Here is a 14,921-nt window from a genome sequence, read left to right on the forward strand (position 1 = left end):
TACACATATATATACAATATATATATTTTTTTCTTTTTAAATACAAAAAGGAATTCTGCACTTCTTCAAGAATGTTACCACATTCTCTGTCTACTAGATTTCCTGAAATAAAATTCATGGTGGTTGTCACCAGTCTCAGGTAGTATCTGTAGGTGGTCAGCTGTGGATACACCTACACTGTACCACAGGTCTGTATTGAAGTCAATGCCTTTGAGCTACAAAATAGCTCAAAAGATGCAGGGGGGGAACATAACATGAAAATAGCATGGTCTGCCCCTTCGAGGGGCCTATAGCATAGTAGAGGAAGTAAAATCTATTCGTGACAATTGCATAGGAAGCAAACTTAGTGCCTGGAGGGAAATCTAAGGGATCGCTTTGTAGATGAGTGGTCAGTGAAGACTTCATGGAGGAAGTGGCATTACAAGCCAAGGCCTGACCACTTACCACAGGTAGGGATGCTAAGTGTTCAGAGGGTGCAGTCCTTGCATAAGCAGGAGAAATAAGCTGGAGCCAAGAGCCAACAGGAAAGAAATTGAAGGAAGAAATATTATGTTAGATTTAAATATTGATTGAAAACACATCCTGATGTTAAAAACTTTAAAATGTAAGAACAAAGTGCCTTTCTGATCTTGAGAACACCGAATTTGACAAATTTGAGTGGGTATAACTTTTGAGTATCACAGCCAGGAATGGCGAAATGGAAGTAGATTTTGTAAGAAACACGATTCTGGGCTACCACCTTTTTTTTTTTTTTTTTTTTTTTTTTTTTTTGAGACAGAGTCTCACTATGCAGTTCAGACTGGTCTTGAACTCACTATGTAACTCAGGCTGGCCTCAAATTTGGAGCAATCCCCCTGCCTCAGCCTCCCAAGTGCTAGGATGATGTGTGTATGCCACCACGCCCAGCAGCACTTTTGATTTTTGTTTGTTTGTTTGTTTGTCTTGCCGAGCCTTACTTCCTCACTTCATTCAGAAATCTGTTCAAGGGCTTGGGATTTAGTTCAGCCATTCCACTGCCTGCCTCACAAGAGCAAGGACATGAGTTTGATCCCCAGTACAAAATAAATAAATATATAAATAAATAAAATAAAATCTGTTAAAACATAACTTCTGCAAAGAAGACTCCTTTGACAATCATCAAAACACATTGGCTCCTTGGTAATCTTCATTAACTGATTCTAGGAAGAGCAAAGAATACACAAAGCAATGAGTACCAAATAAATTGCTTTGGCTGGAGAAGATAGTGAGTTACAAGGTAGTTGATACCAACAAGTTCTTTCTTGTGCATAGTATCAAACAAACGACAAATACTGGGATAAAATAATGGAGTCAAAATGCATTGAGTACCAAGTTTGATGAGTTTCAGAGAGGGTAAGTACCAAGGTGTAACTTCAGTGCTTTCCTTCCTTTCCCTGCCTACACCTGACATCAGACAATAATTGTTAAGTCAAGTGTGTATTTGCACAGCCATCACATATGATCCAGACACAGGATGGTGCTATTAACTAAAGGCCTGCAATGTGAACAGGTACTCAGTAAATTCAGTCATTCCCTCATGCACCTAATCATTCATATTTTTCAACAGATATTTAACTCCCACCATTTTCCAGAAGCAGTGAGCAGACAATCAAAAAGAGAGAGAGAACAAGAACAAAAAACACTTGTCTTCATAGAGTTCAAATATTTGTTAAAAATTTAATGAACTATTAATATGATGAACTTACAGAAAATGAAAACTCAGACTTATTTGGTATTTTAAAAGTGTTCCATTCTCAGAAATAATATATCATTTTTGGAACTTGTGTCTATGAAAGATGAGAATCTAAATCCTTTGAGGGGCTGGGGATTTATTTGGCTCAGGGGTGCTGCCGCCTGCCTCAAAAGTGCGAGGGCCTGATTTCAACCCCCAGTACCAAAAAACAAACAAAAACACACAGACAACAAAAAAACAAAACAAAAAAAAACCCAAACCCCAAACAATCCTTTGAGGAAATAAACTTCTTTCTGGTTATAACTAGAAAAAACCACTAAAATGGTTTGTAAGGCTCTGGGTCCTTATAGTTAAGAATATTAACTATATTAAAATGTCCTCTAAGGCTGCCATTCTACACTGCCTTCCAAAAATTACTTGCTTTCTTGGTACAAGAAACCATTTTTTTTGTTTTTACTGTTATAAATACACTCATTGTTCTAAGACAAAAACACATTTTAATAATCTTCTTTAGAGAAAATGAAGAAGGGGATATAAAATGAAAGAGTAGAAGTTTTATAATGCATTTTCTAGTATTTCGGTGAGATAGAATTGTGCATTCTGTGTACATGATGACAAAATGTGATATTCACTAAAGGACTCAATCTGCACTTCCAAACTCCACCCTAACCCTGCTGTTGAGTTTTAGACCTACTTCATAAATGTGTTCAATAGACTTGAATATTTAACCTGAAGCAACCGGGATTAAAAATTCCCAGGGTTCCTAAATCTGAAAAATCTCAAGTGAACTTCATATGAACTAACTCTAAACGTTACAGTATGGACAACTAGGCTTGAAAGATAAGACACCTAGTTAGATCTGAGTTTCAGATAAACAGGAAATACAGTTTTAGAACAATTATGTCCCATGTAATTTTTATATGGAAATTTTCAATGTCTATCTGAAACTCAGATTTAACCAGATAACTTTAATTTTTGTTCTCTAGAATGCCACTCCCACGTCCACGACAAAGTAAAATGTTGGCGTATCCCAAGGAGTCGGTCACACAGGTTCACGGTTCTTTCGAGAAGAAGGTTGAGGTGTGGACCAGGGCCCTAAATCGGGCCAGTTCTGTGCCTCTCCACCATCCGCCTTCTTCCGCTCGGCCCAGAGACGGCCCCGAAGTAACCTGCGCCCCGCCAGGGAAGGAGGTGGGTTGAGCGGCGTCCTGGATGTTAGACATTCACGCGCTTCTGGAAACGATCGAGGAGGAGGACACGGGAGGGGGCTGTGGGCCTGGCAGCCGGGGCGGGGATGGAAGGCCGGGCCGGGGACTCCCCACCCCATCCCTGACCCAGGAGCCCGTTACGGCGGAGCCCACTGCGTCGTCACCCCTGGGTCCCAAACCCGCCGGCCACTCACACTCCGGGCTCGGGGAGGGAGAGGGGCGGAGCGGTCCCCGCTTACTCATCTCGGCCATCCTGTAGAGGCAGAACCAGGCGAAGCTGAAGAGCAGCACGGCCTGGAGCATGAGAAAGACCAGCAGCAAGTTCCCCTGCTTGGTCCGCATGGCGCCAGCAGGGAGGTGGCGGAAGGCGGGCGGGCGGGTCGCCGGGGTCCCCAGGGCGCCTCCCTAACGGCTCCTGCGTGGAGCTCTGCGCGTGGCTTCCCGAGCTGCTGTTCAAAGGCCGTGGGACCGTGGCGAGGCTGCCGGGGGCTCACAGAGGGGCTCGCTGGCTCGGCTCGCGTTCCCGCGGTGGCATCCAAGTGCAGGGAGGACATCGGACGGGCCTTCCTTACTCGGGCTTGCAGGCAGTCTCTGGTCAGAAGAGATCTGCCTCACACCACACTGCCCCTGGCAGGCTGATGTTCTGGTCTCCCGGGAGGGATCTGAACACAGGCCCCCCTGAAGAGACGACTGGATGCTAATGCCCAAGAGGTGGCACCTTCCGTAGAGCAAGGGACACAGCCGGACCTCAAGAGGGGTGAAAGGGACAGGGGAGAGGGACAGAAGTGCAACTCAGTCAAACCGGTCTCCCACGGAGGACCGGGGCGGAGAAAACTAGAGCGGGTAGTGGGAGTTGGCGGCTGTCCCGGCGCAGACCTTGCAGAAGCAGGGTTTCCCTGTTCTGTCTCTGGCTCTAGCTTCCCATTTTTAGCTGTCTTCTCAACGCTTCTGCTTGGATGGCCCATTCAAATTCAAGATGTCCAAACTTCTCCTTCAAGCCAGGTATCTCCCCAGAGTTCCTCAGTGTTTATCCACGGTTCCAGATCAGTTTGACTCTCATTACAGCGTATCACTTACACGGTCGGTACAGTCCTTCTCTGAAACGCTTTGCTTCCAGGTTAGCATTTCAGTGGTGGTTGTGACTACCCCCGAATTATTACGGTGACATTCAAGCCTGTCTCACGGTGGCCCCTTGCAGGCCACACCTCATCCAACAGCATGGCCTTCCGTCTGCTGCCGTTCCTGTGTGAGCAGAGACTGCGCAGTGCCCTCTGAATGTACTTTGTAGCTGCCTCAATTCTTCTAGGTCCAGGGAGTGAGAAAGGAAGCATACTGCTTTTTAAATATCTCTGTACATTTGCCATTTTACTATATAGCATTTCAAGTCAAAGCTTTAGAGCTATTTAATCCAATTCACAAATGCAAATAAAGATATTTTATTGATTGCACTACTTCTTTGCTTTATAAGTTTAAATGTATTAGCAACTGATTAAGCTGCAGGAACAGAAAAGCTCCCACACCTCCATAGTTTAACACAATAGAGGCTTTGTTTCTTCCCAACTAATGTCTAATACCACAGCTTCCAGTTGATTGGCAGCTTTCCAGTTGATCCTTCAGAATCCTAGGCCCTTTTGTCCTATGGATTCCGGTTCCCGTAGGGTTCTGGAAGTGTCTCCATCTGCTGGAAGAAGGAGAGGAAACATGAGAAGAAATAGAATCGGGTGCAAATTCTACACAGGGAACAAAAGCTGTGGTCCTTGGCTGGCAGCTGCTTCCCTCAACTCCGTGAGCATGGGAGGAGATTACAAGCCTTCGAGGGTCAGCTTTCTATCTCTACCACACCATCTTCACCAAATCCAAGAGGGTATTTTTCAAGCCATTTGGTCTGAGGTGTAGCTGGGTGCCTGGCTTCAAACCCTACTGCCATCCCTCCCCTCAAAAAAGCCAAACAACAACAACAACAAACAGAAAAAGGAGACAATTTACCTCATATCCCCTGAGGCAAGTAAATTATTCATTTCTGGAGTTAGTAAATGTGCATGATTAAGAATGAGCAAAGTATACTTAGAAAGGAAAATGAATATCCATGTTAAATACATGTAATTTTTATGCTGTGTTTGAAAGCAAACAATGTCACTGTTCACAATATCATGTTAGAAAGTTTTTAAGTACATATTTGTACTACATATTCATACATGTACATAACATATCTCAAATTCCTTATCTCCTTTTCCATCCCTCCTCCACCCTCTCGATCTCCTCTCTCTTTGAGAAGGATCTGAATGTTGTGGAATATTTACAGGACTTCCTAGCTCTGTCCAGTAGATGCCAGTAGCCACGTCCTCACCCCAGTTGTGACACTCGATGTTGAGAATCACTAGTGTTACAGTTTGGATCTAAAATACCAACCAAAGTCCACGTGGTGGGGGGCTTGATCGCCAAGTTCTGGCCTTTGGGAAGTAACTGGGCTGCGAGAGTGCTGGTCTCACCCTTGGATGAGTCTTTCGATGAGTCCCATGGACAGTTCATAGCAGAGTGGGCTAGTAGGAGGAAGGGCCCAGGTGAAAGGTGTGGATGTGTACCCTCGGGGACTATATATTGTCCCTCACCCTGTCCTCTCTGGCTCTTTCCTTTCTCATTGCTCCCTGGCTGCCCTGAGGTAAGCTGCTCTCCTTTACTATGCCTTTCCACCACGATATTCTGCCTTGCCATAGGCCTAAAAGCAGGACTGAAGCCATTCCATCTTTGTTTTTCTCAGGTATCTTGTCTGCAGTGACAAAGAACTACCACAACTGATGTAAGCAGCTAAGAAGTGGAGTTGCCATTTGCTGAGATGGGGAGGCTTGGGGAGGAGCAGGTGTTGGAGGTAAAATCAGCGTTTCTGTTGTGCATGAAGTACTCATTTGAGAAAGAATCAAATAGGCCATTGGATATGTAGGCTGGATCCAGACTGGCAAGATTAATTTGAAAACTGTCACCATGCAGTACCTAAGACCATGGAATAGGATGAGTGTCCAGGGGACACATGGAAAATTCCAAACAGTAAGCTTTGGGGAATTCCAGTGTTACACCATCAAGGAAAAAGCAAGAAAGGAGAGCTAAGCTAAGAAGATATTTCAGGGAGAAGAGTGTAACAGTCACAGAGAGACAGAGTAAGTTCTCTGGTGCAATAATAAAAAGCCATCCCACTCACAGTCCTGGAGGTCGTCGTTCCTGTATCATTGGTGACCACAGCAGCCCCTGGTGCCCAGGGTTTCAGTTGTAGAGCTTCATTCCCTTCAACTATGGACAGAGACTCAGGCCACCATTGTGTCAGTGTGTATCACTGACTTACGCCATCTCATCCCCAGGGCAGTGTAGGGGGTATCAGCTAGGGCTGATACCCAGTCCCAGAATCTGTCCTGTAACAGTGTGTTTCCTGGAGACCTCAGTCTTCTGCTAGCTGCCTGGTTTGGAAGCACCCACCTTGCCTGCCACTGCCTTTGAAGTGACAACTCCAGCTGCCACGTACTGCCGGTGCTGCTGCCTGAACGCCTGGTGCCAAGCAGGGTTGGCAGTGTGAGGGAGGGAGGCACTGGAGCAGAGCGGGCACTCCCTTCCCCACTACTCAGACACCACTGCTGCCTGTGGCAACACATAATAAAAACACCACTGGCAAGCAGTAGATTTGCGTCTTGCAAAGAGAGTGAACTTGAAGGGCAGGTAAAGAGTGCCAAAAGATTAAATTTTTAGAAAGCCAGGAACACGGAAAATTAAACAGCATATTGTGCAGGGCGTATAGAATTGTGATAAAACTATATCCTAAAAGCAAACAAATGATAAAGATATAATTCAGGAAAGTGAGGTAGGAACAGAATCCACTGTTAGAAACAAAGGTGTGGGGTAATGTGCTTCTTAGGTGGCTGGTGGGTAACTGTATGCTTTTTACATTATATTGTGATGCTCACATTTTCTTCTGAGTGTAGAAAAAAATTTAAATTGAAAGTATTTGTACACGATGGAAGCAAGAAAATGGCAGATAGAGTCCCGAAGTCCCTGAGAATGTAGAAGCATCCAGAATACCTTCTTTTATTTATTTACTTATTTATTTATTTATTTGTTTATTTATTTTATTGTATTTTATTTTATTTTTGGTACTGGGGATTGAACTCGGGTCCTTGCACTTGCAAGGCAGGCCACCGAACCGCTGACCTAAATCCCCGGCAAGAACACCTTCTTTAAAAAAAAAAGGATTTTAGTGGAATGTGAATGCCCTTTTATGTACAGATATAGTTGATTTATTAAAGTGGCTTAATTTGGGCTAGAAATATAAACATCTTTTAAAATTTTTTCTGACATCTTTTTACTTATGTTCAACTTTACTCCTTTATCTGCTTACGTTGCGGAGGTTCGTAGAGATCATGAACACATCTTTTTTTGGGGGGTCAGTTTTTGTTATTCAAACAGTCTCATTTGCCTTTTTAAAACTCTAATTACACAGTCAATTAAAAGCATTCTCTCTTACCTACTGAAAGGTAGGAGACAAAAACGTCTGCTCTGGAACAATTCCTCTTGTTTGGTGTTCAAACTGAGTGGCTCAAAACAACCGTTTTGCTCAAGACTTGATTTCTTAATTGCTAAATTGTAAAGGGTTCCCTGGGCAATTTGTGATGGAAGTGGGAAGGTAGAGCCTGGAGGATCTACCACCAAGTCTCCGACGCTCACAAGTGTGGCATTTCTCTTTAGTTCTCCTGTACGGGCTTCTCTGGCACTGTGGCTGCAGCAATATCACCCCCACTTTTTTTAACGAAGCAACTACCCTTCAAATTTTAGGCACCAGTTAAAGTCTACATCGCAGCGGTCACTGTATTTCTTCTGCTGAATTCCACTGGTGCTAGCAGTCTCAGGTGTACCCAGCTTCTGGAGGGAAGCAATTGATCTACTGACCGGTGACGGGATCACGCTGCAGAAGAGTAGAGAGGTGGAGGATGTTGCTTAGCCATCTTTGAAATGTAGTTTCCTCCACCCCTTCTCCTTTCCTGGTCTTCCCGTATGACTGAGTGGAAAGGATTTAGCGAGGCAGGCTTTCCCATAGGGTAGCACCGCGATGGTTTCTCTTTCTCTGGAAGGTGTTTCTGCGTGGCAGACATCCAGCGCTGGCTCTTTAGTGGGGCGGTTTGCAGCTGCTTGAGAGGGCCTGATGGGTCTCCCCACTGTCCATTCGCCGGCGTGGGCCACCCACCTCTGCGATATGCATGTTCTCTTTCCTTCTCTAGCTCAGGGGCTCTCGCTGCGAGTCCTTTCCCTCACAGGCGCCCCCTGGTTGTTCTCTTGCAATACTCACTTGGCCATAGCAAACTAGCAGCTTTGCTGTGCTGGGGGAACTCTTGAACACGTTTACCCGGATACATACACCAGAATATTCTTCCTACGTGAACGTTCTTACAGTATTGCTTAACAACAAGAGGAGAGATAATATGTTGTGGTACAGGAAAATGTTTACAGCTGTCAAAATGAATGGACTAGAGGTTGATTCGTGCATTGTAGTGTTAGGAAAGTTTTCAAGAAGGTCTAGTAGCCCAACCCCTAGCAGAGTCAGCTAACCATGACAGGCCAGAAGGTCACGTTAAACATTTCTGAGACACAGGAACCAAGATTACCTAGCCCTAAACGTTCCCGTAAATGATCCCCCACCGAAGCCCCTCCTCCCCTTTCTCGGAATTCCCCCTCCCCTATAGCTTGTGGTTTTTTTTTCTTTAAAAACTGTGCATCTACCCTGCCTCAGGGCTCAACTCCTCTGCCCCTGCGAGGGTTATGAGCTGAGCCCCAGCGCGCTGGAATAAAGACCTCTTGTGTTTTACATCAAGAATCGTCTCTCCGGGGTGTTTATGGTGCATCGCGGTCCCGGACTCAGAGTGGTGGGATTCCTCCCTGGGAGGATCTTACAGTAGATGAGTCTCTCAAAAACATAAATTGAAGAAAAGAAGCAAGAATAGAAGAATACATATGTTTTCCTTTAACTGATGTCTACCAAGTGTAAGTCAACTTGGGTAGTGTTAGAACTATAAAGGGAGCAATGGATAATTGATATAAAATTCAGAATTCTCATCAGAGGGTAGCGAGAAAGGGGAGGGACACGGGTGGGTTATCTAAGACTCAGATAGTCAGTTTGTGGATACTCATTCCTATTTCTACCCCTTCAGCTGTTTTAGCTACTTGTTCTCATGTCTGTTATACTTCATAATAAAACCTAAAACAAGGCAGGGCATTAGTGGTGCATACTTGTAAACCCAGCACTCTGAGAGGCTGCAGCAGGAGGATTGGAAATGTGAGCTCAGCCTGGGCAACTTAGCAAGACCCTGTCTCAAAATGAAAAATAAAGGATTAGGGCCTTTAACACTTAAGGCCCTTGAGTTCAATCCATACTACTGCAAAACAAAACAAAACCAAAAAAAAAGAAAAAATCCTAATGTATAAAGGGCTCTTACGAATTTAAAGGGATTGATGTATACTGTGATTTGATTATTGCAAAGCACAGCTGGAGGTGAGTAATTAAAAATGTATGTTTCCTTTTTAGCTTCATCTCCTACTAATTGCTTCCTGAAGTTTGGATGCTGAATATCCCTCCAAATACAGGCTCAATCCCTATAGTACTGCTCTTGGGAGGTAGTAGACTAAGGGGTGGGGCTTACCAGGAGGTCTTTAGGCCATTGGAGGTTGTACTCCAAGGCTAATACTGGTGCTGTGTCCTTAGTTTGGGCACAGTCCTTGCCTTTTTCTGTATGGCAAGGTTCTTTTTCTTTTTTTCTTTTTTTAATTAGTACATGTTTTCAGGACATAATTACATTCATTGTGGGGAGTTGGTATGTGTACATAACACATCTTAATTCTTTTTTATGTTGCCTTCCCCTCCACCTCTCTCCTTTTCCCTCTCCCCTTCTCATTTGCAACAGATCTAGCTCCCTGTTTCTTATTATCTATCTTTTATTTTGCTCTTTAACTTATTTATACTTTGGTGAATTTCTATACCTTTTTCAACTTATTAAATATTCCCTCTTCTCTGAAACCTTCCTACCTCCCTCACCTACTCCTTCCTCCTTAATCATTCCTGCCTCCCTGGGCCTGTGGCTCTTGGAGGGTAACTGTTCTTTAAGAGTTACAATTAGGTGTCTAAATATATCCTCCTTGGCCCATCCCTTGCAGCCTGACGACCCGTTGACTTAGAGTAGAAACCTAATTACCCCATTTGTTTTCCTGTAACCTGGTGCAGTTAGGGAAACACAGTAAGTAGTCCAGGGAAGGAAGAATAACAGTTTATTGAATGAAGAAAACCAGTGGAGAAGGTCAGGGTCACCTTGTTTTTGGCCTTGTGTACCAGGGCAAGGCATTTGGGCTTTGCTCAGTATTCATTCTAGGGACCTCATATCCCCCAAAGCAATGTTTCCAGACAATTAATCATGAATTGGAGGTAAGAGACAAATTAAGAGGTAATTGTGATGGTACCTCTAAAGACGGAAAGACTGAACTATGTTAATGTCCATGATAATAAAGATAAAACAAAGAGGTCTGCAGCAGTGCTTCTCAAATGTAAAAGTGCACACCCTGTCAAGGTCAATTGGGAACCTTATTGAAATGTACATTCTGATTCAGTAGGTTTGGGGTGAGGAGCCCATGATGAGGCATTTCTGGAAAGCTCAGAGCTGATAATGCCAGCGATTTGTGTGGTCCGGTATGTCAGCCACTTGGCTGACAAAAACTCAAAGCCTTTACTGCAACTAGGGCACTAAATGCTTACTTTGTTGTAAATTTTAAGTAGCTCAAATTTCCCTTAATAACTGAGGCAAGGTGAACTTTTTCTCCAGCATGTGAAATTTCTGGTCTGGTGGGACTTCTTTAACTGTAAATATTACAGCGCCTGAAATGAGATGTGCTGTTAAGCACTCAGGATTTAGATTATTTAGTACCAAAAAAGGAATGTAAAATGTCCCATTAATTATTTGGTGTTTAAGTAACATTTGGAGCTTATTGGGTTAAAAAATCATTTAATATTACCTTCACTGATTCCTTTTTACCTTTTAAAAATGTGCCTACATGCAAATTTAAAATTACAAATGGGGCTTATGTGTACAGGAGAGTAGTGTTTGGATCCTTCCATGAGAAGCCAGGCTCTATAGAGCTTAGGATCTCACCTGGATCTTTTTTATGTGTGCAGACATCATGCTGGCTCCCATCACGCTGGTATTCATTTTCACAATTTTATTACAAAGATGCTCAGTTGACTCAAAGCATCTAATCATTGCCTATTTCAAACCTCTGAAAAGTGGTTTTCTACCATGATGCCCTCTCTAAATACCTGACCAGATGCATGCACAACTACTACAATATGAAAATTCTAAATAAAATACCGATCCCTTGATTTATCACAGAAGAATGTACAAGAAGCAGATCCCAGATTAGAGATCATGTCTTTTAACATTGCTGCGTGATTGTTTCCATAAATGCTGCTTTCTCCAGGGAAAACTCTTTCTTTTTGTGTTCACCAAATTGGTCCTTTGGGAACTCTCCTACATTGTGGAGAGCCAGATGTGTTGCATCATCCATGATAAATGGACTCCAAACACACGATCCCATGATCCAATTTGCAAAGATCCCAACTCACATAGTGCTTACTGGCTATGCCACATCCTCCTCTAAAGTTTGTAAGCATCCTCAAGTGTATCACTGTATGCATATTTAAAATTTATCAGCTTGCAGTTCTTTTGATTAAAGCATGATTCAGTTTTAAGAAATCACTATAAGTAGCTCCTACAATAAGCCCATTCATTTCATTCATTCAGCACATATTTATGTAAAAGCTGTAGGTCAGTCACTATTGCAGGGTCTTTGAGAACTTAACAGAAAAAAACAGAACAAATAGGCTTAGTGATGCACATTGTAATCTCAGCTACTCCAGAGGCTGAGGCTGGAGGATTGCAAGTTCCAAATTCAGCCAAGATAACTTAGTGAGATCTTTCCCTAAAACAAAAATATTTTTTAAAAGAGGGTTCGTGATGTAGCACACTGTAGATCATTTGCCTAGCATATTCCAGGGCCTGAGTTTAATCCCCAGCACTGCAAAAACAGAAACAAAACAATTTCAAGATTCCTACTGTTCTCAAGCTTGCATTCTAGAGAGGTCTGGAGATGAATGTAATTTAATAAGTCAGGAGTGATTAGTGACTAAAAAAAGATATTTTGTACAGCATGCAGGGTATGCTTATCTGAGGCAGTAATGTTGCAGCAGAAAAGTGAATGCAGCTAGGCACAGCAAACCTGGGAGTGAGCATTCTAACGCTGCACCGGCCAGCACCCCACAGTGGGAGAGGTTTGCTCAGCTAGGAGTGCAGGGTGTCTGGAGGTGGTCTCCCTCAGGGCGGCAGGGAGGGCAGGAATGAGGCCTGAGCAGAACCCAAAGCAGGCGGTATAGGGCAGGGTTTGCAAGAGCAAGGTCTTTGGCTATTTTTCAAAGTGTGCTGTGAGATTTCAGGGATCCCAGCAGAGGAATGGCTTCTACCAGTGTCTGCCCTCGGCTGTCCACATGAGTGCCCTTGCTGATGTAAGAAAGGTGAAAGAAAAAGTCATTGTGGAAACCAAACAGGCCACTGTTATTTGTGTAGTTTCATCTTGGACCTTAATTAAAAAAAAAAAAAGCCATCTAAATGTATTGCCATCCAAGCCATGTATTCATCTTCTATTCCACCCACGTCATTAGCCAATTTCTGTGCTTTCTCTGCTACCTGAAATACCATTTTCCCATGTTTTCGTGTCTCTACTAGGTTTTCTTGATATAAGGTGTGATAAAAAAAGATGGCGAATGTTTAAATTAAAATTATTGCAGTGGAAGATACATTGCCATCAATCTTCTGTAAGATACTACCTCTCTCTCTGAACACACGTATCCTATTGTTCTTGGCGCCTTCGGAAGCAGTTCTGGAAGTCCCCTTTCCTGTCTTTTGCCGCCCTATCCCAGCTGCCTCCATGTTCCCAGTCAGCTCAAAACATTCACCTTTTGTGGTCACTTTGACTTTGGGGAGGATCCAGAGGTCACCTGGTGTCAGATTCGGTGAATAAAGTGGACAAGGACACACTGTAATGTTTTTATGAGCCTGCCCTTCTGTTGGATGGCCCTTGGCAGCAGCATTCACTTCATTTTTGGTCACACCTCCTAACGATATTAACTATATATATAACTATATTGATGTGCGTATTTTACATTTTTCTCTCATCATGGAAGGTTGTGTCATACAAATGCAACATGGATAAACATGTACCCTTGTTTTTTCATTGCAGGCAATCAACTAATGAATTGTCAAAACCGTATTTTGGAGTTTAAGGAAAATATGATACATTTCAAAAATAGGAGTGAAAATAATCAGCAGAAGCTCCAGAAAGTCTTGAATGAGATGCAGCATGAAATTATGCAGAGAGAAAATCTGTCCAAAAGCTTAGGTCTGTGTTGCTTTTGCTTTTGCCTGTGGTAGCTTGTTTTGGGGATTTAAATTAAATGCCTTCGGATTTTTAGGCATTTTCCCTCCATAATCAGAACTACACAGGTACAGTCCTCTTACTGTGAGGCCCCAAAATCAGGTGAGAGGCATCATCAACACCCTGTTCTCACTTCTACTTGGGCAGTGGTCTCCTGTCTGTGAACAGCCCCACACCATCCAGCCCATACCTGCAGCCGCCACCTGGGCACCACCTCTGTCCCCTCTTCTCTCTTGCCTTCCACCAGGCAGTCAACAAGCAGGGCTGCCTGTTTTCCTTCCCACTTTCCATCATTACCTCCACGACACTGGTCAGGCCACCTTCACCCCTCATCTCAGTGACCTCTCTGATGCTGCTATTCTTCTTTCTTTTCCCCGATCTTTTACCTGCCTACTTATATCACTGTGATCAAAGGGAAGCCTTCAGCATCCTGAATGTCACCCTCTGGTGGCTTGCCATTCTCCAGGATAAAAATCCCAGCCTTGGAGGAAGAGGCTTAACTTTTGAACATTTGAGTGTGCAGTCCTTTAATCTGAGTATGCTATCCCCTTGCATATTGCATAAGTTGTCAACAAAAGAAAGAACAACAACAAAAAATCCCAGCCTCATTCTTTGCCTGTGTGGCCCAATCCTTTGTCCACGCTCAACCCCTGGCAAACACTGAGCAGTTCTCTGGCTGCCACACAAATGCAGTCACACAGCGTCCCACCCCGTGAGTGAGACTGGCTTCTCCCAGTTAGCACAGACACGAGCAAATCGTTGTGTGAACAACTGTTTGTTCCTCTTTTATTGCTGAGTAGCATTTCATTGTAAGGATGCACAATGGATACAGCTTGCTGATCTTTTTTACTAATTGAAGGGCATTTGAGTTGTTTTGGTTTGGGACAATTATGAATCAATATTGCTATACGCATTCATTACAGGGTTTTTTTGTATGAAGAAAAGTTTTAATTTTTTGAAGGATTACTACCAGAAGTACAATCGATGTGGCATATGCCAAGTCTGTGTTTAACTTGATCGAACCTGCCAGGCTGTTTGCCAGGGTGGACAAACCATTTCACATCCTCTGCAGCCCTCTGTGACATTTCCAGCCACTCCTGTTATTATGGCCATTCCATTGTCACGATGCCTCGGTTTCAAGTATTAGTCCTCCTGTGCCCAGTGATGTTGAACATTTTTATGTGCTTATTTGCCATCCAGATATCTCATTTGGAGAGCATCTGTTCAAATCTTTTTCCCATTTTTAAATTGAGTGGTTTGCTTTCTTGTAGAGTTTTGAGAGTTCTGTATATTATCCTGGATACATGCCAGATGGATACATGATTTGGAAATATTTTTTTCCAGTCTGTGGCTCTTCTCTTCTCTTCTCTTCTCTTCTCTTCTCTTCTCTTCTCTTCTCTTCTCTTCTCTTCTCTTCTCTTCTCTTCTCTTCTTCCCCTCCCCTCTCCTCTCCTCTCCTCTCCTCTCCTCCCCTTCCCTCTCCTCTCCTCCCCTCCCCT

General features: G+C 43.5%; 1 protein-coding gene across 1 annotated transcript in view; it reads left to right on the forward strand.

Annotated features, from left to right (window-relative positions):
• Positions 1-1,355: 1,355 nt before the first annotated feature.
• The window catches only part of Mgat4d (MGAT4 family member D), a 27,146-nt gene continuing 13,580 nt past the window's right edge, over positions 1,356-14,921 (forward strand). The window contains 3 exon segments of the mRNA XM_019205527.2: positions 1,356-1,371; positions 2,792-2,902; positions 13,228-13,386. Coding sequence (XP_019061072.1) covers positions 1,356-1,371; positions 2,792-2,902; positions 13,228-13,386 — 286 coding nt within the window.

The sequence above is a fragment of the Fukomys damarensis genome, unplaced genomic scaffold (assembly GCF_012274545.1).
Source record: "Fukomys damarensis isolate Sample0158 unplaced genomic scaffold, DMR_v1.0_HiC HiC_scaffold_38, whole genome shotgun sequence".
In the NCBI taxonomy this organism is placed as follows: domain Eukaryota; kingdom Metazoa; phylum Chordata; class Mammalia; order Rodentia; family Bathyergidae; genus Fukomys; species Fukomys damarensis.